The sequence below is a fragment of the Emiliania huxleyi genome (genome assembly GCF_000372725.1).
Source record: "Emiliania huxleyi CCMP1516 chromosome Unknown EMIHUscaffold_117, whole genome shotgun sequence".
NCBI lineage: Eukaryota > Haptophyta > Isochrysidales > Noelaerhabdaceae > Emiliania > Emiliania huxleyi.
Genome location: NW_005201421.1, coordinates 25,495 through 47,591, shown reverse-complemented (window position 1 = coordinate 47,591; position 22,097 = coordinate 25,495). Strand labels below are relative to the sequence as shown.

General features: G+C 65.0%; 9 protein-coding genes across 9 annotated transcripts in view; 5 read left to right on the top strand and 4 right to left on the bottom strand.

Annotated features, from left to right (window-relative positions):
- Positions 1 to 1,155, bottom strand: part of EMIHUDRAFT_109248 (hypothetical protein) — a gene marked incomplete at both ends in the record, with an annotated part of 1,677 nt that extends 522 nt beyond the window's left edge. The window contains 3 exons of the mRNA XM_005790924.1: positions 178 to 215; positions 385 to 464; positions 712 to 1,155. Of these exons, the coding sequence (XP_005790981.1) occupies positions 178 to 215; positions 385 to 464; positions 712 to 1,155 (562 nt within the window). The remainder of the gene's footprint in view (positions 1 to 177; positions 216 to 384; positions 465 to 711) is intronic.
- A 3,532-nt stretch (positions 1,156 to 4,687) lies between these two features.
- EMIHUDRAFT_224302 (hypothetical protein) lies at positions 4,688 to 5,665 on the bottom strand (the record flags this gene model as incomplete). The annotated part of the gene is made up of 3 exons (XM_005790923.1): positions 4,688 to 4,954; positions 5,180 to 5,485; positions 5,642 to 5,665. 3 exons carry the CDS (start codon positions 5,663 to 5,665, stop codon positions 4,688 to 4,690), a joined length of 597 nt encoding a protein of 198 aa, XP_005790980.1.
- A 4,500-nt stretch (positions 5,666 to 10,165) lies between these two features.
- EMIHUDRAFT_70170 (hypothetical protein) lies at positions 10,166 to 10,702 on the top strand (the record flags this gene model as incomplete). Its single annotated transcript, XM_005790922.1, has 1 exon — positions 10,166 to 10,702. A coding segment is annotated over one exon (537 nt), but the record flags the coding sequence as incomplete, so codon positions are not given.
- A 1,231-nt stretch (positions 10,703 to 11,933) lies between these two features.
- On the top strand, positions 11,934 to 12,314 carry EMIHUDRAFT_224298 (hypothetical protein; the record flags this gene model as incomplete). The annotated part of the gene is made up of 1 exon (XM_005790921.1): positions 11,934 to 12,314. One exon carries the CDS (start codon positions 11,934 to 11,936, stop codon positions 12,312 to 12,314), a length of 381 nt encoding a protein of 126 aa, XP_005790978.1.
- Positions 12,315 to 12,895: 581 nt separating this feature from the next.
- On the top strand, positions 12,896 to 13,969 carry EMIHUDRAFT_224297 (hypothetical protein; the record flags this gene model as incomplete). Its single annotated transcript, XM_005790920.1, has 1 exon — positions 12,896 to 13,969. The coding sequence occupies one exon, from the start codon at positions 12,896 to 12,898 to the stop codon at positions 13,967 to 13,969; it is 1,074 nt and encodes a 357-aa protein (XP_005790977.1).
- Positions 13,970 to 14,602: 633 nt separating this feature from the next.
- On the top strand, positions 14,603 to 15,796 carry EMIHUDRAFT_224296 (hypothetical protein; the record flags this gene model as incomplete). The annotated part of the gene is made up of 3 exons (XM_005790919.1): positions 14,603 to 15,097; positions 15,165 to 15,238; positions 15,529 to 15,796. The coding sequence occupies 3 exons, from the start codon at positions 14,603 to 14,605 to the stop codon at positions 15,794 to 15,796; spliced, it is 837 nt and encodes a 278-aa protein (XP_005790976.1).
- Positions 15,797 to 16,432: 636 nt separating this feature from the next.
- On the top strand, positions 16,433 to 17,595 carry EMIHUDRAFT_224295 (hypothetical protein; the record flags this gene model as incomplete). Its single annotated transcript, XM_005790918.1, has 3 exons — positions 16,433 to 16,723; positions 16,859 to 16,949; positions 17,195 to 17,595. 3 exons carry the CDS (start codon positions 16,433 to 16,435, stop codon positions 17,593 to 17,595), a joined length of 783 nt encoding a protein of 260 aa, XP_005790975.1.
- A 356-nt stretch (positions 17,596 to 17,951) lies between these two features.
- Positions 17,952 to 18,585, bottom strand: EMIHUDRAFT_440058 (hypothetical protein). The gene has a single exon (XM_005790917.1). The coding sequence runs from the start codon at positions 18,550 to 18,552 to the stop codon at positions 18,121 to 18,123; it is 432 nt and encodes a 143-aa protein (XP_005790974.1). The 5' UTR covers positions 18,553 to 18,585; the 3' UTR covers positions 17,952 to 18,120.
- Positions 18,586 to 19,720: 1,135 nt separating this feature from the next.
- Positions 19,721 to 21,966, bottom strand: EMIHUDRAFT_466797 (hypothetical protein; the record flags this gene model as incomplete). The annotated part of the gene is made up of 2 exons (XM_005790916.1): positions 19,721 to 19,993; positions 20,067 to 21,966. 2 exons carry the CDS (start codon positions 21,964 to 21,966, stop codon positions 19,821 to 19,823), a joined length of 2,073 nt encoding a protein of 690 aa, XP_005790973.1. The 3' UTR covers positions 19,721 to 19,820.
- Between the last annotated feature and the right edge of the window lie 131 nt (positions 21,967 to 22,097).

Below are 22,097 nucleotides of genomic sequence, written 5' to 3'. Positions count from 1 at the left end.
GTCTTGCCTGCAGGAGGGCCCAGAGCAGGCTCAGAGCAGGCTCAGAGACTGGGGCTCTCGCCCCCCCCACCCCCCCCCCTTCGCCTCTGCGTGTCGAAGAGCTCCCACCAGGGCGGCGACGCGTCCTGCGGCGGCGAGGGGCGGCGAGGGTGGAGGCGGAGGGAAGGGGCGCGGCACGGCGCCAGGGCGGAGGTTTGCCGACGGAAGGCGGATGCCTACAGGTAGGGTCGAGGGCAGGGTCGGGGGACGGGCGAGGGGCGGAGAGGCTCTGCCGGCGCCAAAGGCTGCCCAGCGTGCGCGCGGCAAACCAGATCGCGGCGCAGCAGATCGCCTGTGCAGGGGGGGGGCGGGGGTGTGAACAGCGTCTCGTCGCCGCGGGCTCACCGGCGCGGCGGGTCCGCCTCGGGCGCGAACTTGATGCACGCGTCCGTACGCTGCGAGTCGTTGATGAAGTTCCAGGCCGCCTGCAGGGAGGTCGAGCGGGGGCAGAGGTGAGGGAGAGCGGGGGCAGAGGCGCGGTCCCCTCCGTATGCCGCCAGCCGAGGGAGGAGCCAGGGCGCTCGCGGAGGGAGGAGAGCGCGGGGGCGGTGGTGGCGGTGGGGTGCGTGTGCGTGTCTGAGGCCGCTCCGTCGGTCTGTCTCTCTCGTGCAGTCAGCCAGTCGCCTGCGCGAGCGCGTGCTCTTGCTCCTTTGACGGCGCGAGGAGCTTGACGTAGTTGAGGATGAACTTGTGCGGGTGCTCGCTGTAGAGGATGAAGCCGAGCTCCTTGAGGATCTCGCGCTCCGCGCGGATCAGCTTGTCCTTCAGGTTGGCGTAGTCCTGCGAGAAGATGTCGAGCGGCACCGGCCGCTTGCCCGCGCGCTTGCTGAGTAGGTGCTGGAAGCAGCCGAGCACATCGCGCACTTTGCGCGGGCACTCCTCCACCTTGGTGGCGAGGAACAGCGCGCCCGTCGCCACGTGACGCACGTCGAACCGCCGCATTGACCGGCGCGCGTAGAAGCGGTGGAACATCACCTGCGCCGTCGCTATCCCGACCTGCGGCAGCGCGAGCATGATGCCCATCTGCTGGATGAGCTCGCACCCGTACACGCGCTGGCCGTTTATCGTGTCGTCGCTCTCCGCGTCCGGAGCCGGCGCGGTGGCCGCGCTTGTCATTGCCTCGGCGAGCAGCGAGCGGCGAGGGGCCGCCGGGGCGATGCTTCACCGGCACTGCCCTGCACACACGCCGCAACCCGAGCTTCCTATTCACAGCCTTGGCTCCATCTTTTCGAGCTAGTGAGCGCCCGCCTCTCCAGTCGTGTCCGGTACCACGCTGACCGGCCACCTGGTCGTACGCGCGTGGCGATGCCGGTGCTGCTCCGGCAGCCGAAGCACGAGACGGACGAGCGCGTGGTCGCGCCCGGTCGCACTGCTGAGCCCTGCCCCTGGTCCCTGGTCTGACAGCCTGACAGCAAACCCCGGACAGCGCCTGACAGTGCCCGACAGCGACAGCACGTATCTGACAGCCTGACAGCAGAGCCTGACATCAGAGGCGTCCCGTCGCTGTCAGGCCCTAACGTGACAGCCTGACAGCTGCCCGACACAGCCCGACAAGCACACAGCGGCCTGACAGCAGCGCTGACAGCCCGACAGCCCGACCAGCCCGACAGCAGCACAGACCGTACTCAGGCCGTGCAGCATCTTTCTTGTGTCCCATGAGGGTATAGCAAAACTATTACATGCAAAGACATGTGTATGTGGTCCGCGCCTTCGATTCTGTGGAGTCCGCGCCAACCTCTGTGCACAGACCGGCTTCTTCAAGCAGCCGTGCTTGCACTTTCCTCTGGCTGACACCTATGTCCAGGGTGGCGCGTTGCTGGAGGAGCCGGGAGAGAAGGAGGATGATCAAACGGCACACCCGATGCTGAGCCGGCCGAGCTGACCGCCATGGGCGCACAGGATGCTGCAGATGCCGAGGCCGTGCTGAACCAAGTGCTGATGGAGCAGGCGGACATCGCTTCCAGGGAGGGGGGCGTGCTTCTGCTCACACCACATGCTAGGGGGGGGGTCCGACCCCCCCCAGAGGCTTCACCACATGCTAGGGGGGGGGTCCCGCCCCCCCCAGCACCTTCACCACATGCTAGGGGGGGGGGTCGTGGCCGAGGACCCCCCCAGAGACTCGTGGTCAGACCCTCCGGGCCCTTGATTTTACGCCTCATTTCGCAGCATTTTCGAGGGGGAAATCATCCTTTGGAGCTACATGAGCCTTGAGACTGGTCAGATTCTCCAAGATATTGGACTTTCAGCCACGATTTCACAACTTTGGGGGCAAAATCGGCTCTCTGGCGGCTATTCCTAGCCCACGAACTGCTGGGGGGTGCCCACCACATGCTAGGGGGGGGGGTCCGACCCCCCCCAGAGGCTTCACCACATGCTAGGGGGGGGGTCCCGACCCCCCCAGCGCCTTCACCACATGCTAAGGGGGGGGTGGAGCGTGAGCAGAAGCACGCCCCCCTCCCTGGAGCGATGTCCGCCTGCTCATGCGGACGGGGGCCAACGTGGCGCCTCCAACCGGCGGCGAGGAGGGCAGCAGCGCAGAGTTTTTTGAGGAGATCCGTAAGCTGCTGGCAGATTTCAACGTCTCCATCCAGGAGGAGTCAAAGGATCGCAAGCTCCGCTTCCACGTCAAGCGGCTCATCAAGTCCCATCAGCAGCGAGGCGAGGATGTGGATGAGGAGCTCGACTTCTACATGGATGATGATGACGGTGACCACGCCCTTGCCGCCTGTCACACACACACACATAAGACGTGCATTCTCATCTCTCCCTCTTCTCTTTCTCTCCGCAGTTGCGGTGCTCTTCACCATGGAGGACAGCTCCAAGGTCTTTGCCATTGGCAACATCGAGCAGGTGGCCGTCGCCGACGGCACGGTAGACGCGCGCCGCGCCACTGGCAGCTCGAGCGCAGAGTACCTGCGCCAGCTCTCGATGAGTCAGCGCAGCAACGGGGTCTTCATCAACGACCCCAAGGGCCTATTTATCCTCCGGTGGTACCGTGAGGTGAAGGGTGACGGGACCCCCCCAGACGGCCCGCGCTACCAGAACAGAGCGTGCAAGTACTACAAGCTGACGAGCGACAACGATGGGGAGGCCTTCCGCTGGACCAGCAGCTACCAGATCATCAGCAAGGTGTACCTGAAGAAGCACTCCCCCCTGCCTCTCTGCTATTCTCTCAGTGCGGCAGACAAGAAGATGGTGACGTCCACCATGAAAAGGATGGTGGGACCGGAGGCAGAGTAGAGACTGAGTATGTGTAGTAGAGTCCTGCTGGTATCCTCTTGATAGTGTCATAAGTGTGGCTGGTGTGTGTCAGAGCCTGACAGCACCCCGACAGCACCACCTGACAGCACCTGACAGCAACAGCCCAACGTCCGACAGCAGCAGCAGCCTGACACAGCTCTGACAGCTCCGACAGTGTCTGACAGCAACACCCGACAGCTCCGACAGCAACCGACAGCTACAGATCCCCTCTGATGTCAGACACGCACCCGACAGCACCCGACAGCACTGACAGCACTGACAGCACCCGACAGCTGGTCTGACAGAGGCACCTGACAGTGCCTGACAGCTGCCCGACAGCCCGACAGATCACCTGACGGCACCTGACAGCCTCACAGCCAGGGCTCAGTCGCACTGCCAGACCCACTGCAGAGAGGCATATTTCTGCGCTGCACCCGCCGCCGCCGAACCACCAGACGCAGACGGGAGCAGCAACAGTTTTGCAAGGGGGGGAGGGGGGGTCCTCGTTCCTCGAGGGGGGGGGTCTAAGCTGCCGCGCTCCTGTCCGAGAAGCACGTGACAGCCATCATGCCCACGTAGCGCTCAGAGGCACGACGATTAAAAAAATTGTGAAATGTTTCTCATAAATTATCATTAGAAAACACATCGGGGAAGTGATAAAGAGTGTGTGAATCCATACGGGCTAGTGCCATTTCACTCTGACACGCTAATCTTGAAAACGTCTCCAACGGAGCTCCGTGTTACTTCCAGCGCCCTCCCCCGCGCTCCCTGCGGCCATGGCCGATGATCCTAGTATGAGAGGTCATCTGGCTACCGCGAGAGCGACCCAACTCGTCGACATCGTCCGATGATGGTGCCGCAAAGTCAGCCTTCGCCCTTCGGAGGCTATCGTGGGGTCGAGCCGGCAGTAGCCGTGACATGTGGTTCCACCACCCCTCGTAGGCTTTGCCTCTGACCGCCACCGTTCCCAGGCTGCCTAATGGGATGGAAAGAAAGGCTCGGCGAGCGTATAGAAGCGTGCTCGACCTCGTCGTGGCAACCTGCACGGCAGCGCTGGTAGGCGCGATGAGCATCGTGCCACCTGACCCGAGACGGGTCGCAGGCGTCGTACCGAGCGCGTCGAGACCATGTCATGATGTGATCTGCACGGGTGAGTCACGTCGGCGTCAAAGGAGCGACGTGCGACCTGTCAGAGCTTGATCTCCGATCTCAGCGACGTCGAGTCGTCTCCGGCGCGCAACAAATGTACCTCCCCACAGGACGCTCGCGTGACTCAGGGGACGCGCAGCGAGGTAGCTGCGACACCGAGAGGTACAATAGTGCGCAAATGGTCAAAATCAAGGTTTTGTAACGCGAGCTGTGCCACAGTGAAATGGCACTAGCCACGACCGACCTGCGCGCGCCGCCTCTAGACGATCGCAGCTACCTCATCCGCTACGAGCCTCGCCACCAGCGCCGGTTGCTCCTGCACGACCAGGTGGTGGCTCGCCCCTGGCAGTCGGACCACGCCCGCGCGCAGCGTCTGCGCGACGAGCGAGTAGGCGGCGGGACCGCTGCCCGGCAGCAGCAACGGCGAGAAGCGCGACGCGGAGCAGGTGACGAGCGTGACGGCGGCGCCTCCGTCGTACCCCGCCGCCACCTCGCTGGCGACGAGGGGCAGCCCGAGGCAGCGCGCCTCGGTGGCCGGGTCGCAGCAGAGCTCGACGCCGCCTCCCGGAGCGTCCCTCAGCGCGCCGCCGAGAAAGGCGTCGAGCGAGCGAGAGTCCCACCCGGCCGCCATGCGCGAGCCAAAGTGCTCCCGCGCGGCGGCCGCGCTCGGCCAGGCGCGGCGGCGCTGCGCCGCGGCGTTGGCTAGCGGGTTCAGCCCTGCGGAGGTGAGCAGGCGCGCGAGCCGGCCGACGGCGGCCGGGAAGATGGGCGGTTCAATGGCCGCCACGCGAGCAAGCGAGCCAGGCTGGCGCAGCTCGAGCGCAGCCAGCACGGCGCCGCCCATGGAGTGGCCCACTCCGACGGTGCGCGACGCCGGAGCGACAGCACGCAGCTCCGACTGAAGCACCTCCCGCGCCTCGGCCACGTGGTACTCGTCCCACCGCCCCGTCGGCGGAGACGATGTTGACGCGCCGTGGCCGGAGAAGTCGAGCGCAACCCACTCAACCCGGCGCGTCAGCAGCGGCGCAAGATCCTCCAGCACAGGCGCCCAGCACTCCTTGCTGAAGCCGAGGGCATGCGTCAGCACGAGCGCAACTGGCGCATCGCCGCTGCCGCTGTCGCTGTCGCCGCCGCCGCTATCGCCGCCGCCGCCGCCGCTGCTCCCACCAATGCTGCCGCGGGCTATAGAGAGCCCGCTACGCAGAGGGCGCACCAGCGAGCCGGGCCAGCGCGCCATGCCGCCAGTTGTGGACCGGCTCTCCTCGCTGCTGCGGTGTGACGCCTCCAGCTCTGCTCCGTTGCAACCCCTGCTCCGCACTGGAGGGCGCCTGGGTCTAAATTTAGTGCGGTGTGAAGTGTTTATCGATCAACACTTTCGATAGACCGAAAGTAAGATCGTTCGGTGCAGAAACCCCGGCCATGCCCATGTAACGCAATTGTGCTCGGTTTTTTGATTTTTTGGGCGAGAACTGTCTCCAAGTCTTCTGGACCCATCGATGGCCGTCGCCTCGACGCCGCTCGTCGCGGCACCATCGTGCCCGGCCTGGGCGAAGCATCGTCGCGGGCGCCAGCCGCAGTTCGACGGCAAGCCGTGCGAGCCTGCCGAGGAGGAGGACATGTGGCTGTGCCTGGCCGACGGCCGCGCGCGCAGCACCGCCGACCTGAAGCGCCTGGCGACAGCCGCTCGGGTGCGAGCGAAACGAGCAGGAGATGCAGCCGCCGCGAACACGCGCGATCGGCAGGCGCGCGACCAGCGCCGCCGGCAGCGTGAGCAGCACGACCGGCGCGCAGCGCCGGCGGTCGCCAAGACCGTGCGCCCACAACGCGGCCAGTGCGGCTGCCCGGCGCACGCGGTGTGCGGCATGTGCGTCGACCAGGGCAAGCTCGCCGCGGCCGAGCAGGCGGCCATCGACCTGGAGACGCGCTTCCACGCCTCGACGAACGTCGTCATGGACCTGGAGCGGCCCGAGGACGAGACGGCGGCGCTGCTGCAGCGCTGCGTGCACGTCTCCGACGAGACGAAGCGGCGGCTGCTGGGCGAGTGGAGCGACGAGCGCATGGCGCACGCGCTGCCGCTGCACGCATGCGCCTCGTGCGGCGTGCGGGACCCGTCGCTGACGTACACGCGGGTTGACGTGTCGGCGCTGCCGCGTACTGTGTCTACGAATACAAGCCCCTCTCTGGTGAAATTTAGAAAAGGAGTTGCGGTGTTGATCGCCGCGGGAGCCCTCTTATGTACTGCATCTTTAGTGCACTTTAGCGCAAATTTAGCGCGAATTCAGCGCAAATTTAGCGCGAGTTCACTGCGACTTTACATCCAGATTTAGCGAGGTTTAGTGCGTCTTTAGTCCAGCCGCGCAGTAGGATCCAGCCGCAGCCCCTCGCTGGGCCCTGGCTGGGCCTCCCTCCCCCTGTCCCCCTGCAGTCCCCTGCCCACTCGCAAAAGTTCCCCGTCCCGTCCCTAACCGAACGAAGGTTGTTCAGCTGAATATCAACCTCCGGTGCTTTCCGGGCTGCTTCTCCGGGCTTACCATTTCGAAAGATCAGCAGACTTGGCTTGACAATAACTATCCGGCTCTTGTGGCGAGGGACGTGCACGCACTAGAGAGGGAGAAGGCAACACGGGACGAGGCCAGGGCCAAGCAAGCCGCAGCGCGGCAGGATGGACCGATTCAAAAGATGCAGAAGGGAGATTTAAGGCTAAGAGTGAGTAGGACAAAAGAGTTTTCCCAGCGCGAGGCCATGCTCCCACGCGCTGCTCTCGGCGATTCCGGACTTCCCCCTTCCACACCGGCGTGTGTGCTTCGCAAGGAGGGTCCGGGGCTCACAGCATCAGAGCCCGGAGCCGTGTCCGATAACACTACCTCTCGCAGGGAGCTACGGCCATTCTCCACTTGTGTGCAACGACGTTGAACACTGTTCAACGTCGTTGAACACGATCGAGTAACCGTCAGTGGTGAGGCGAGGCGGAGCCGGCCGCGGGCCGGGTGCCAAGGCGTTGTGAATGCCAAGGCCGGGACGGAGGGGGCGCGCGGCGGGGGGCGGGGGGGAGGAGGGGGGGGGGGGGGGCAGTCCGGCGCCGTATAGCTTGGGTGTCTGTGGCGGGGCATAGCGAAGATGCGCCGTGCAGGTGACCCCTGGAGGTGGCAACTCGTCGGAGCTTCCGGGGTAACATCTAGGGGTCCCTGAACGTTTCCGCAGGCGAAAGGACAAGACGAATTTTCAAGAGACGAATTTTCTTCTCATAACAAGGCTGTGAACTCCAGGTCACCTTATCAATATTTTCTTCTCAATAACAAGGTCTGTGAACACAGAGTTCGGGGCTCGGCAAATCAAAGATGCGGCCATCCGCGCTCTGGGTTTCTTCTGAAAAGAGGACGAGGAATCTCTGCACGGCTCATAGCCGCTCCTCGCAATTCGAGGGTACAAGTCTGCCGAATTTAAGATTTTAGAGGCCGGCCGCAGGCCGGCGATTTTCAGATTTTAGACCAAGATTTTAGAGCTCTGGGGCGCATTTTCGCAAGATTTTAGCTGTCCGTTCACACATTTTCAAGATTTTAAGGCTAACGGACTCCCCGCCTTCAAATCTTAAATTCGGCTGACCTGTAAAAAAAAAAATAAAAAAAGGCAACGTCAACGACGCGCGGCGTTCTCCGCGCTGATGTCATCGAGCAGGGCGACCCGTCCGTTGTCGCCGGCCAGGTCTAAAGTGTCGCATGCGGACAGCACCAGGGCGCAGTCATCGGTGCCGTCGCTTGCGTCGCTTGATGAGCAGTTGCCCTCGGCGAGCCCGTTCAACGCCCAGATGGCCTCCTTTTACAATGTGCGGAGGCGGCAAGAGATCGCGGAGCTGGTCGTGACCGGCAAAGAGCACGGCTTCACTGCCCTTGCGGTGCGTCGGCGCGGCAGCATGCTCTCATGCCACTGCCGTCCGCCTCTGCTGCTGCTGTGCGGGTGCTGTGCTGCTGCTCACCCCTCCCCGTCCGCCGCAGGTGCACCAGCTGTTCCGCCTTTTTGACCACGACCGGGACCACGCGTTGTCAAAGGCACAGTTTGGCGAGGCCCTCGAGTGGATGGGGATGCTCCAGTCTGACGAGGCCCTGGCCACGAGCGTGGTCGGGCAGGGCGACAGCAGCTGGAGGAGGTTCCACGCCGCGCTGCCGACCTTTGCGCAGTACATGCAGCTGGCGGACGTCGGCAGGACGGGAGACGTGTCAGAGGTCGAGTTTGAGGCGGTACTGCTGGGACGCACCACCGGCCAAATCATCGACAGCGCGCGCGCCGTCCGCGTGGCGGAGGATGTGCACTCGCACCTGCCAGCCTGCAGGGAGCGCCACGTGGTGTGGGGTGCGAGGGCGTCGGGCGAGGGCCAAGCCGGAGACGGCATTGTCGAGGCGGACGTGACGGGTCAGCCACCTCTCTCCATCCCGAGCCATTGGCTCTCGCCGTGCCGCTGGATCGACGTGCGCAATGCGGAGCCGGACATGTCGGCGTGGCTGCTCGAGGAGTACCGGCTGCCGCGCACGTCGGGCCTCGGGTGCTTGTCTCTGTCCAGCCCCCCTAGCTTCGTCTCACGGGCCCCGTGCCTGAGACCCAGCGGCCCCGCGGCGCCCGCAGGCTCGGCATCACGCAGCTCGGCACCTTCGAGATTGATCGCCGTGTCGCGGCGGACGCCGACGCGAGCGGCCCGGCCGGTCCTCCCGAGGACAACCCCATCTCCACCGACCCGCTCGCCTTTGCGCACATCGTGTGCCACTCGATCTCGATCGCAAACTTCCCGTGCGAGCCAATCTCCGGCTCCAAGACCACGGGCCGCTTCCGCCTCCACGACAAGAAGGCGCTGGACAAGCACCCGCCGACGCTGATCCAGTCGCAGATCGAGATGTTCTGCCTCAAGCCCACCGCGAGCTCCGTGCCGGGCGGCTGCCCCGAGGAGGTCCTCCTCACCGTCATCCAGGACGACATCCGCGTGCCCGTCTCCAACCGCGCCGCCACCGCCGACCGCAGCGCCGGCCGCAGCGGCTTGCTCACCGGAAGCCAGAGCTGGCGGTGGAGGGGGCGCGCACACACCACACCACACCACACTACACTACACTACACTACACACACACCACACACACACACACACACACACACACACACACACACACAGAGAGAGAGAGAGAGAGAGAGAGAGAGAGAGAGAGAGAGAGAGAGAGAGAGAGAGAGAGAGAGAGAGAGAGAGAGAGAGAGAGAGAGAGAGAGAGAGAGAGAGAGAGAGAGAGAGAGAGAGAGAGAGAGAGAGAGAGCCGCGGCGAGCGGAGGCCCGGCGCACGAGTGCTCACGAGAGGGTGCGGACGAGCAGGTACGTGCAGCACGCGCCAGAGGAGAGCAGCCCGGATGCGCGCGAGCACCGGGGGTACTGGCGTAGCCTGGGCTACGGCGTCTTCAACATGGACCCCGCCGCCATCCTCGACCGGACGCGCAAGACGCTGATGGCGGACATGGATGAAAGGAGGCGCGAGGCGAGACGGCACGGCCGGAGGCGAAACTCCGTCTCCTTGCCCTCGCTGCCGCAAGGCGCGCAGCCCTACCTCACGACCGACTCGGCCTCGTTGGCGTGCGCGGTCCTAGCTTCAGTCATCGACGCGCTCGACTACAACCGGCGCCGCTGCTCGCTGCGGGTCGCTCACTAGGAGGGCCTCCCTTCTGCGCACCACCCTCTGCCCGCGCGCTCAGGCACGTCATCGACCGCTGGCTCAACACGCTGGACGACGAGATCACCACTCGGCCGCAGCCGCTGCATGTCCAGCACCTCCACGACATCCGCTCTGTGCTCGACGAGTTTGCCGGCGCGCTCATCCCGCTCAACAACGACATGGCCGCCTTCGACCGCTCCGACTCGGACGTCTCGCTGTTCTTTAGCTCCGACCTCACGCAGCTGCGACGCAGCCGGGACGACCTCCAGTATGTTGTTGATGACATCCAGCGCATGGCGCGCAAGGCCGAGTCGCTGGTCGAGCTGTACCGCTTCTGCAAGGAATCGCACCAGGAGCAAGTGCTGCGCACGCTGACGATCGTGACAACCATATTCATCCCCGGCCAGTTCATGTCAGGGGTCTGGGGCATGAACTTCGAAAACATGCCCGAGCTGCAGCTGAAGTACGGCTACTACTTGTTTTGGGCGATCTTCGTCACCATGGGGTCGGTTGTCCTTCTCTACTTTTGGAGCCAGGGCTGGTTCTCGCACGAGGCGCGAGGTGCATACCGCTACCTGAAGTTGAGGAGTGACTAGGATCCAGCGTCATTTGTTGTGGGGTGATCGAAATAGTGCGTCCTGCGAGGGAGCCTCGCCACGACCCACACCCCCGCCCCCAAAAAAGTTGTTCACGGCCGGTACAAAAAAACCGAGGCTTCGGCCAACGAAGCTTCGGCCAACGATATTATTGCTGCCGCCCCCCCTTGCCGTCCGTTACCGCCGTGCCGCCGTACCGCGGCCGCTCCTACAGTGCCGCGCCCGCCGCGCCGTATGTCCCGCCGTCCGATGTCCTGCCTGCCGCCTGCTGCCGCCGCGCCGCCTTACCGCCGACCCTTACCGTGCCGCGCCGCCTTTACACACACACCTTACTTTCTGCTCGACCGAGTTTGCGCTGATGAGCGAACCGAGCCGCCGGGTGCCCCGCAGCGGCCTCGCTGGGCCAGAACATCGGCCCCGAGTGCTCCGCAGCAGCCTTGCTGGGCCAGAACGTCGGCCCGCGAGGTGGGGTGCTAGTCTGGGACCCATACGTGGCAGTTCCCTTGCTCCAAGCGCTTGCGCTTCGGCGGTAGTGATCTAATCACCCGAATACCACGTTCGGATCGCTCCTCATCGCAAACCCTGTCAGCAGTTCACCTACGGGTATGTTCGTAAGAGCTACATACATCAAAAAAAGAAAAAATAGTTCGCGAAGAGAACCGGCGCACTCGAAGACATAGTAGTTTTTTGGCGTTCCGGTGCCTACGAAAAATATCCGAGATCGCATGGAGCTGATCACATTCTTAAAATGAACTCGGGGGCACGGGACGCGGCACAAACGGGGCACAAACGCGGCACAAACGGGGATCAGGGCCGTCTCTAATGCGGGATGGCCGTCTCTAATGACGGCAAACCTACCTACCTTCCTGACGGATCTTCATGCCGCAGCGAGTGGGCCTGAGTGGCATTTTATCCAGCCCGGCCATAAAGACCTCGCGTCGCTACCATCGTGGGGGGCAAGAGGAGATTTCCACGTGGCAATGGACTTCAGTGACGAAGACTGGGACCACGGAGGCAGAGAAAAGTCCCCGCGGGGGAATGCTAGTGGGATGGGGGGCTCTGAGGGGAAGGGAGCGGGGGGCGCCCAGTAGGGCGCCGGCACCCCAGCGTAGAGGGCGTCGTGTAGCCCTCCTTTTGGTAAAAACAAAAAAATGGACTTTGGATGCGCCGTGCTCATGAAGAACAGCAAGCAAGCGGAATGCCAACAAGTTTGGCCTGTTTGTGACAAACAATGCCGCTGCCATCCCTCCACGCCGCTTTCCCTGCGGTGGCGAGATCAAATCAGGCGGGCAAGACGACGCTCGCGTTCTTCAAAGGCAGAGTCAGCACTAGTCGCAAAGCCACGGGCAGCCATCGTTCAACGGCGACGTTTCGGGCGTGCGACTCGAGCGGGCCGTGCAAGTACGACTATCGCGCGGAGATGCAAAGGTGCAAGTATGGCTTGGTGCCTCGCCGAGGCGGAGCGCTCTCCTACCGGCTGATGGAGGTGATGTCCGCAGGAGGCGTCCCGGTCATGATTGGGTCCGCAGGAGGCCTCCTCCCGCCGTTTGCCGGTATGCTGCGCTGGGAGTTCTTCTCGGTGACCGTGCCGAATCGTGATATGCGCATATGACGTGCCAAATCTTCGCTCGCTCCTTAGAGCGATCCCACACAGCAAATGGGCATCGCTGCAACGGAACGTGACCACAGTGTTCGACAAGAATCAAGATTGTGGAAATCGCGTTCAGAGAGAGATTTTAGAAAACCAACAAATCTCTCTTGACGTTCAGTGCCCTTAGGCATGACGTGGACAGGTGCCCCTATACGTACTACGTACGCTGTGATTTACGACCCTCAAGGAGGCCAATGGAATGCCGAATGCGACCGTGCAGCATACATACACACGTGCAGCTTTCTTTCTGTTTCCTTCTTTCTTTCGGTGACGGCCAGAGAATAGGAATTCCGCTTAACCGGCAACCTCTACACATGGAATTCAAGAAAGAAGAATAATCACCCGAATACCACGTTCGGATCGCTCCTCATCACAAACCCTGACAAACTCTCTCTCTCTCTCTCAAACCCTGTCAGCAGTTCACCCTCGGGTATGTTCGTAAGAGCTCAGGTCGGTAGGTAGGTAGGTAGAAAGGTGAAGAACAGCCAACCGCGAAGAAAAGAAACCTCTGGAAACGTGTCAGCCATTTATCCTCTGTGGCCATGATGATGCCCGGGCCTCCAGGAGGGGCGCTTATCTCCGTGCAAGAGGCGCTGGGCTTAGGGCCGGAGCCGCCAAAGCCGCTTACGGCCGAGGAGGCTGAAGCGGCGGCGGAGGCTGAGAACCTGACGCTGGCGCTGTCGGACAAGAGCGCCACTGGCTTCAAGTGCGTCGGCAAGATCAAGAATGGCCGTGCGAGGCCGTACGTGGCGCGGGCGTATTGCAACGGAAACGAACTCGCCCTCGGCTGCTTTGCCACGCCTCAGGAGGCGGCCCTCGTCATCGCCCGCCGCGCGGCAGAGGAGGGGGTGGCCACGCCGCTGTGCCAGGCCCTCGCCGAGGAGGGGATGGCCACCCCCGCCGCTACGCTGGCGCCCAAGAAGCCAATGTCCCCCGAGGAGGCTGAAGCGGCGGCGGAGGTTGAGGGCCTGACGCTGGAGCTGTCGGACAAGAACGCGACGGGCTTCAAGGGCGTCTCCGAGTTCAAGGGGCGCTCGAGGCCGTACCGAGCCACGGTTAGGTGCGAGGGCGGGGACCTCGTTCTCGGCTGCTTTGCCACGCCTCAGGAGGCGGCCCTCGTCATCGCCCGCCGGCACCGCCGCGCAGAGGCGCGCGCGGCGAGCGACGGCACGCGCGGCGAGAAGGAGTGCCCCATCTGCCTCGAGACGCTCGAGCCCTCGACCGGAGGCCTCGTCAAGACTGCGTGCCCCGGCGGCGGCCACATCTTCCACCGCTCGTGCCTCTACCGCTGCTTTGGCGACGGCTGCACCGCCGACTGTCCCATGTGCCGCCGCCCCGTCAACAAGGGCGACGAGACCCCGCTGCCGCGGCCCGACGAGACGCCGCCCAAGCAGCGCCGGCTCTCCTGCTTCACCAGCCGCGAGATGGCCGGGATGGCCGATCTCGTCCTGACGCGGCCGAAGCGGGAGGCCCCTTCGGAGGGTGGCCCGTCCAAGCGGGCCCGCTCCACCACCACCTCCGCGGTCGCGGTCCGGCAGGCGGTCGGCGCGCTCCCGCGGCAGAGCTTGCGGGTCTGCATGCGCATGGGCCTGCCGACGGAGCACACCGTGCGCTAGAGCCGACGCGACCTCGCGAGGGTAGAGCCGGTGGCGAGGTGGAGCCTCCGCAGCCGACTAGTCGGCGCCTCCCACCTCTCCCTTCACGCCCCGCCTCGCAAGGCGCGAGAGCCGTGCGAATCTGTCCTTCGTTAGATAGGACAAAATCTTTTTAACCTGCAAAGTGGTGGCCTGCACGCCCTGCGTCCCTTTCTCGCCGCGCGCCTGGAGCGCGACCACGTGCAGGACACTTGGTTTAAAGTCGATGCAGTGTGGGTGTGTGTGTGGGCGGAGGCTGGGGTACCCGGGGGAGGGGACCGGGGGGGGGGGGGGGGGTGCCCTGGGGGGACAGCGGGTCAGCCGGCGAACCGGAAGGCCAGGACCGGAGGGGTGAGGCCTGGAGCCAACTGTGGGTGGTGAGAGTCTCACACTAGAGGCCGTCATCGCATTCGCCCTGGGACCCAGCGCTGACTTCTGACTGTCGTTGCTGTCTATCCCTTTCTCGACTGTCTGAGCTTGTGCGTTTTTGTGTGAGAGCCCGAGCTGACTCAGAGGCCCCCAGCGCGCCCCAAGGCGGGACCGCGTCGCTCACGGAGCACACCAGGCACCTCAGAACCAAAAAGTGCGAATCGAAAAGTGCGAATCGGTTGGTACATGACGTACACTCCTCCACCTCCGCCGCCAGAGTCGCCCGTACCGACGCAGGAGACGGAGGACTCCTATACCAGCGTCGACCCCACCCTCAGCGCCCCTTCCTGGCGCGACGAGGACTCGTGGTCAGCACAGCCGGCGGACGATGACTCGCGGTGGCGCAACGCGAACGCTCCCGCACCTCCGAGCGCGTCAGACCCGTATGGGCGTGGCGGCGCGGCGAGCTCGGATCTCGCCGCGTGCGAGCGATCGCTCGGGCGCGCCCTGCGCGGCGAGCGAGCGCGCACGCTACTCGGCTCGATCTTCGACTCGGGCTGCACTGCGCTCAAGGGGTCGAAGGAGGACCCCGCGCCGTGCGCACGCTGCCGCAGCTGCCCGTCCGAAGGGATGTGGCAGCACATGAGGGGGTACTACAACCCTCAGAAGCGGCGCGTCACGCTGTGCGCAGACAAGCGGCTCGACGAGAAGGAGGTGGAGGACACGCTCGTCCACGAGCTGGTGCACGCCCACGACCGCTGCCGCCCGGCTAGACCTCTCCTCGACCCCCCCCGCACCCTCCCTGCAGGTCCACGCATACGACCACTGCCGCTTCTCGATGCGCGTGCCGATGGTCGGCAGGCAGCACCCGTGGGCTCTCAAGTGCGCCGCGTCGGCCTGCTCCGAGGCGAGGGGCTAGCAGCAGCGGGCGGTCTAGCAGCAGCGGTCTAGCAGCAGCGGGCGGTCTAGCAGCAGCGGGCGGTCTAGCAGCAGCGTCTAGCAGCAGCGGTCTAGCAGCAGAGGGGCCTTGCCTGCGAGTAGCGCCGGGGGCTAGCTCGCCCGGACGGCTCCTCGACCTCTCCGGGAGCCTCTCCTGCACAGGTGCGGGCCTACCTGCTCGGAGACGCGTGGCGAGGGCCCGACGCGCCCTCCCTCCCCTCCTTTGGGTCGAGCTCCTTCGGCGCGCCGCCCGGCGGAGGAGGAGACGGCGCGAGCGGCTCCATCGCGCATGCGGCGGAAGAGCAGCGCGGCGAGGTGCACTCGGCCGCACTACGGTCTCTACAGCACTACGGCACGTGCGCCGACGCAAGGCTCGACCCGCGCGGCGTGCTCGACTCGGTCTTCTACGCGTGCCTCGCCGACACCGCCCCCTTCAAGCGCGGCGCGCCCCAGCCGCACACGGAGCCGATGCCCGCCGCGGTGGCCGAGGCGGAGAAGTGAGCAGGGCCGCGCCGCAGGACAGCTGCTGATCTCGGCAGCGCCAGCGCGAGCCTTGGGGGGGGGCGACCGAAAGTGGAGGAGCAGTGTGTAGCACTCCCTCTGTTCTCTTCTCTGACTTGGTATACTGAAGCGACGAGAGTGTGAGCGACTGAGCGTGTTGGCTTTGTGAGAGCCTGTTGTGAGCGTGACTATAGACTAAAACGAGGGTCCCGTACGCGTACCATGCGCCATGCGGAATCGACCGCCGCCTAGAGCGCCGTATCCCAGTAAAAGAATTTAACAAGATGTGAACTCTCTCACACACGCGGAGCACAGCTCCTCGCGCAGGGCGAGACGAGGCACGAGGGAGGGAGCAGGACGTTGCGGAGATCAGCAGGAGGATGTACGAAGAGATTAGGAGCAGCAGGGACCCGAGGGACCATGTGGAAGACGGCTAGTGCTAGTCCCCCATCGGGAGGACGACCCCGGCTAGTCGCCGACCACACCCACAAAGAACCCTGCACAAAGATCGCAAGGGCGGGGACCTGTTCCTTTTTACCCATCTCACAGTAGAGGTGTCCGTTTTTTTATTTATTTAGACATCCTAGATCCGCTCCAGAGTCCAGTGCTCAGTCCTCACACCTCAGTGCAGAGACGATGGAGAGTATCGAGGGGCAGCGTGTCTGCGTGATCTTTGACGGCACCACGCGGCTAGGAGAATGCATCGCCGTCCTGCTCCGCTGGTGTCCCGGTGGCTTCAAGAGCATCGAGCAGCGCCTCGTCGCGCTGCGCACTACGAAGACGCACATGAACGGGGACGAGCTTGGCGCGCTGCTCAACACCATCCTCGGCACCACCTGCCGTGTGCAGACCACTGACGTGGTCTGTGGTGCGCGGGACTCGTGCTCGACCAACGGCAAGGCCATGCGCAACCTTGAGCCCATCCGGGTGCACCCGAGCCCACCCGAGAGGTGTCCCCAAGGGTCTGGGGCTGGCGAGGTACTTCCAGCCTGCTGTGGGAACAGCTGACGCAGTCTCGCCGAGGCTCGCCCCAGCAGGCGTGACCCGCCTCAGCAGTGCCAGGTCGGCCTGACTCGGCGCTCGATTCAGCCTCCGAGGCCCGGCATCTGGCCAGTGGGTGCACTGGACAGACTCGTGGAGGTGGTGGCAAAAAGTCCGACGCGACGCGTCCACCCGACTGCGCGGCTTGACGGCTGTCGTGCTGCGGGCACGACAGCCGTAATGCTCCGCATCAACGAGCGCCGCGTGGGCTGAGTGAGCACAGTATGATTGGGAACAGTACTCGTATATGAATAGTAGGATCTTGTCACAGGTATGGTAAATTTCCGGAAATTTCTCCTTCCGAACAAGCCTGTCATATTTCTCAAAATATTTCGGGAAATCTACGTTTGCCCCAAGCCGGCGGGGTGGCCAACGTAACGGTGCGCGACTCTACTTTTGCCGGCTCGCGCGGGCTCAAGATCAAGACGTGTCCCGGCCGCGGCGGCTACGTCCGCGATGTGCGCTTCGTCGACGTGAGCGTCACCGCGGGCATCGCCATTGCAACCTCGTACATTGGGGAGGTGCGCGGCGGCGCGCTGGCGCTCCTGGAAAACATTAGCTTTGAGCGCGTGGCGGGACGCGGAGGCTGTCGGTTCAGCTGCGCGCAGGCAGCGAGCGGGGAGTGCCGCGGGCTGCGGCTCGTTGGGCTGCAACAGCTGCGCGGGTGCTCAAAGGCGAGGGCGGCGGCGAGGAGGAGATGGCTCAAGCAGCCAATTCCAGGGGGCGGGTCTCTGCCGCTGCCGCCCCCATCCCCTTGAGGGCCCCACCCCTCTCCCCTCCTCACAGAGCGGCGAGGCCGTCGTCGGAGTGAGAAGGGTTGGAGTGTGCCGCGCCCACTCTGTGCACGCGTGAGCCCGTCATTCATGTCTCGTCGGTGTAGTGTGGCGTCGCTTTGCCTTTTTGGACGCGCGGCGGCCCCATGTAGTAGCATGTTCTCCCCCCGGGCCTGGCCCCGGGCCCCCGCGCGCCCCGGCCCCGGTGTGCGCCCAGGTATGTGCGCTCTGGCCTCTGCGCAGCACGCAGCAGAGAGCTCCCACGTCCCCCAGCCCGTCGCGGTTTGGTTCTATGGGTGTACTTTAGAGTCTGAGGACTGAGCCCCTGCGGTGGGCGCACCGCCCCTCTCATGGTACTTTCGAATAATACAGCAGGAAAACTATACACCACATGGAGAGTACAGGCGCTAGCGCGCAATTGCTTGGCAGAGCTCCAGACATGGCACATGCCCCCGCCAAGGAACTTGCTGCGTCTTCGGCAGTCCCTTGCCGTGGATCGCCAGACGTCTTTCAGATGCCAAAGACGTCGTCACCGCTGTCAAAGATGGTTTCCTTCAGCGAGAAGCCCAAGTCGTTCCCGCCCTCCGTCCCTGCGGCCGGGTCAGCATCCCCAAGGATGCAGCGGCCGATCGGGTTGTCTTCGCCGTTGACGCCCAGCTGCGGCCCGCCGCGCCGCTGCTGCATGCGCTCGCGGAAGCGCTGGAACGAGGCCTGCGCGGGTGTCTGCAGGAGCGGCATGCTCACCAGACCCAGGTCGAGGCTGTCGTCATCGCCGAAAAGCGAGTCAGGTAGGCCCTCGGCACCTGCGTCGTCGTCCGGATAGAACTGGTCCTCGATGAGCATCGCCGCGGGCGGGGCGCGCCGGGCGCGCTGCAGCGCGGGGCGGAGCGAGAAGACGGCCGTGGAGAGCCCAGCCGCGGCAACGGGTGCAAGGAGCATCATGCCGCAAACGGTCTTTGGACGCCGATACTCGCCGCCAAAGTCTGCGCGAGGTGTTTCTTTTTCTTGGATCTCCTGTTCTCGAGGTTCTCGAGGTGGATATCCTTTGGCCGCGTTGAGTAGCGATCTCCTGTAAGTTTCCGGCCGCATGTGCCGCATCCCGTTGCCTCCCCTTCCTTCAACGACTGGAAACCCGCCCGTTACGCCCTGCATATGCAGGATCCACGCAGCTCGCGTTCTCGGCCTTGAAGTCCTCGATGCTGCTACGTTCGTTCGTTCGGGAATGAAACTCGCAGTGATCACGCTGAACCGCTGCAGCAGTGCCCCGATGCCCGCCTCCTCGCCGAGCGGCGCCATGCTCTCAGGCACTCTGAATCTGAGCGTCGCGAGCAAACCACGCGTCGGTCGGCGTGGCAGGCTCGTCCTCATCCATCTATCTGTATGCGCCTCCCGTGATTGATTGATGCCGTTTCCTCACCCTAGGTGTTAGATATGTATCCAGTGTATCCAGAACTTTCGCGGTCGACGGCAAGAAGGATCGATGTGCGCCCGCCTGCCCGCCCCTGACTGCTTCTCAAGAGCCCGCGTTGACACACGGCTCCGGCGCGCGCCGCAGACCGCGAGCTGTGGTGGCGTCAGAGCTCCTTCAAGGCCAACGAAATCACGACCGAGGCGCAGGCCGAAGGGGCCATCGAGGGCTCTGGCGGCGACTACAAGGTGGGGGACTTTTTCGGCACCGACTTCAAGTACCGGCGCTTCGACGCCCTGGAGGCGGCGCCGCGCAGCATCGCGGCCCTCTCGGGCACCAAGCGCGTCGTATCAAACGCTGGCGCAAACGCTGGCGCGGCCTCCTGGAAGCGCAGCAAGGCGGGCACGTCCGGCGACGACGCGCACGCGTTTGAGGCCGAGCGCAAGCAGCACCCCTAGCGCGCGTCGTAAAGGTGTTATATGGGCTTCTCGTATCGAACTTCATTGCTTATGAGAGAGAGAACGTTGCTTATTACCTCATTTTACTGCATCCGTGACGGTGGTATGAACTTCTATAACGATACGTAAAGATGATTTGTTACGACCCCCCCCCTTGCCAGCAGTGCTATGCGCAGCGGAGCCCCGAGCCCGAGTCTGTCGGCCGCACTGACTGCCGCCCCAACCGGAGCGCCGACCGATGTGTACTTTAGAGTACGGTATTCATACAAAGAAGACTAGCGATGGTAAGTAAGGCGTCGCGGGGCGCTCCCACCCTCACTCGGGGCGCCGCTGCGAGCGACGACTCAGCCCAGCTGCGCGCGAAAGGTGTACGCGGCGCACGCGAGCGGGCAGAGCGCCTCGACTGTCGCGTCGGCCGAGAAGCCGTCCGGCGGCGGAGTGTCGCCACAGCCCTGAGCCCACGTCACTGCGCAGACGCCGGTGCCCGACGCGTCGACGACGTCGCGGCACGGCGTGCCTGTTCACAGCCGGGCGTGTGAGGGGCAAGTGCGGCCGTCGATGGCGGCCTCGCACCTCACGTCACGCCGCACCGCACACCGAGTGTACTGCGTCGCGCAAGCTGTCGGATGCGGCGGCGAGGCGCGCCGCTGACTGCTCCATCGACTCGACCGCCCTTGCGAGGCGCGCGTCCTGCGGCGTCAGCCGCGCCGCTGCCTTGAAATCGGCGAGCGCGTCGGCGAGGCGGCCTTGCTGCGCGCGCGCCGTCCCGACGCCGGCCTTCACCTCGTCAAAGTACTCTGGGTCCGCCGCGGCGGCGGCGTAGAATTGGGCAATCGCCTCGGCCGGCCGCGAGAGGCGGGCGAAGTAGCGGGCGAGGGTGAGGGGCGGGCGAACGTCCGACGGCTCGGCGACAGCGACGGCCTGCTCGAAGGCCGCCAGCGTCTCGTCCTCCGCCCCGTCCACCGCCGACAGCTGCACGCCGAGCGAGACCCAGCCCGCAGCGTCGGACGGCGACGCCTTGAGCGCCACGCGGTACGCCGCCGCCGCGCCCGCCGCGTCGCCGCCGTCTGCGACCTTCCTCGCCGAGTCGAAGAGGGCGGAGGCCTCGGCCGATCGCGGCGGAGCAGGCGTCGGCTCCTCGTCCGGCCAGCGCACCCGCCCCCCGCACCACTCTGCGCCGCGCAGCACCGCGGCGTGGCGGGGCGGCGTGTCGGGCAGCGAGGCGGCGGCGCAGGCGTGGGACTGCAGCCTGCGCCGGACAGCCTGCGCGGTGTTGTGCCCCCGCCAGAGGGCGTCGTACGCCGAGTGGGCCGCCGAGCCGGCGGGCGGCGGTGCCGAGGCGGCCCCTCGGAAGGCGAGGACGTACGCGTTGCGAGAGGTCGCGGGCGTGGGCTCGAAGCCGCCGACGGAGATGCGGTGGCGCCACAGCGCGGTGGTGAAGGCGTACAGCGCCTCCTTGCGCGAGACGGCTCGCTCGTACGGGTCTCGAAGCGCTTCGGCGAGCAAGCCGGAGGGCGAGAGGAGTTCGAGGGAGAGGGGGGGCTGCTCGGCGAAGCCGGACGGGAAGGCGTGCTCGATCGTCGCTCCGACCCCGCGCAGGTTGGCGACGGCGAGGAGGTGCTCGTGACTCTGGTACGATGTGGCCCAAAAGAGGCGCCCGGACGCTACCATCGCCTCGACCGACGACCGCCAAAGGCAGCCCAGCCCCAGCCCGCCCAACCGGCCCGCCGCCACGCGCGAGGAGAGCTGCGCCGCGGTCAGCACGGCGAAGGTGCCCTTGTCAGAGACGCAGCCGCCATCCGACGGCCAAAGGTCGTCGTGCATGCCAGAGTTCTCGAGGAGCGTGACGTCGGCGGCGACGGCGGGAGGAGCGTACACCCCGTTGACCAGCTCGAGGGTCAGCCACCCGTCCGGCCGCATCGCAGTCGCCGCGAGCGAAGGCGCCTCGGGCCCGATCCCGCGGACTGCCACGCGCTCGACCGACGGCAGCAGCCGGCGCAACGCACCGCCGATGAGGGATCCCCAGCGCTCTGCCGTCGCCGCAGCGACGTCCTCCCACGGCGTGACGGTCACGGTGTTGGAGGTGCCCTCTTCCACCGGCCGCTCCACCCAGTCGAAGGCCCACCCCACGACGTCCACGTCCACCGCCGCCGTCCGGCTCACGTACGCCTCGTCGCCGAGCGAGAGGCGGAGGGCCTCAACGATGGTCAGCGCCGTCGTGAGCGACGAGGTGAGCTCCTGCTCCGTCGCCTGCTGCGCGGCGACGCCGCCCACGGCGTCGGTCACCACTCGAGCAGTGCCGTCCGCCCAAGAGCCATCGCCGACCGAGGCGGCAAACGCCGCATAGTGACGCCAGCTGCAGGGCGGTGGCGCCGCTGCGAGGGACGGAGTGACGGCGAGGGTGTAGTTTGTCATGCATGGTAGCACGACGTTCGCAGCGCCGGCAGTAGCAACGGCGAGCACCAGTGCGAGATGGTGAGCCTCATTCATCGCGCCGGGAAGAAGAAATCCACTGCCACCCGCCATACAACCCCATATAGGCACCTTACACTCCCCCGCAGTATCGCACCTCTTGAGCGACACTACGTTTCCGCAGCTGGGGATTCTCCGGGTACCCCTCT

Bases quoted from the DNA above. Each gene is read 5' to 3' on its own strand.
- EMIHUDRAFT_440058 (XM_005790917.1), bottom strand. From the start codon at position 18,552: ATGATGCTCCTTGCACCCGTTGCCGCGGCTGGGCTCTCCACGGCCGTC.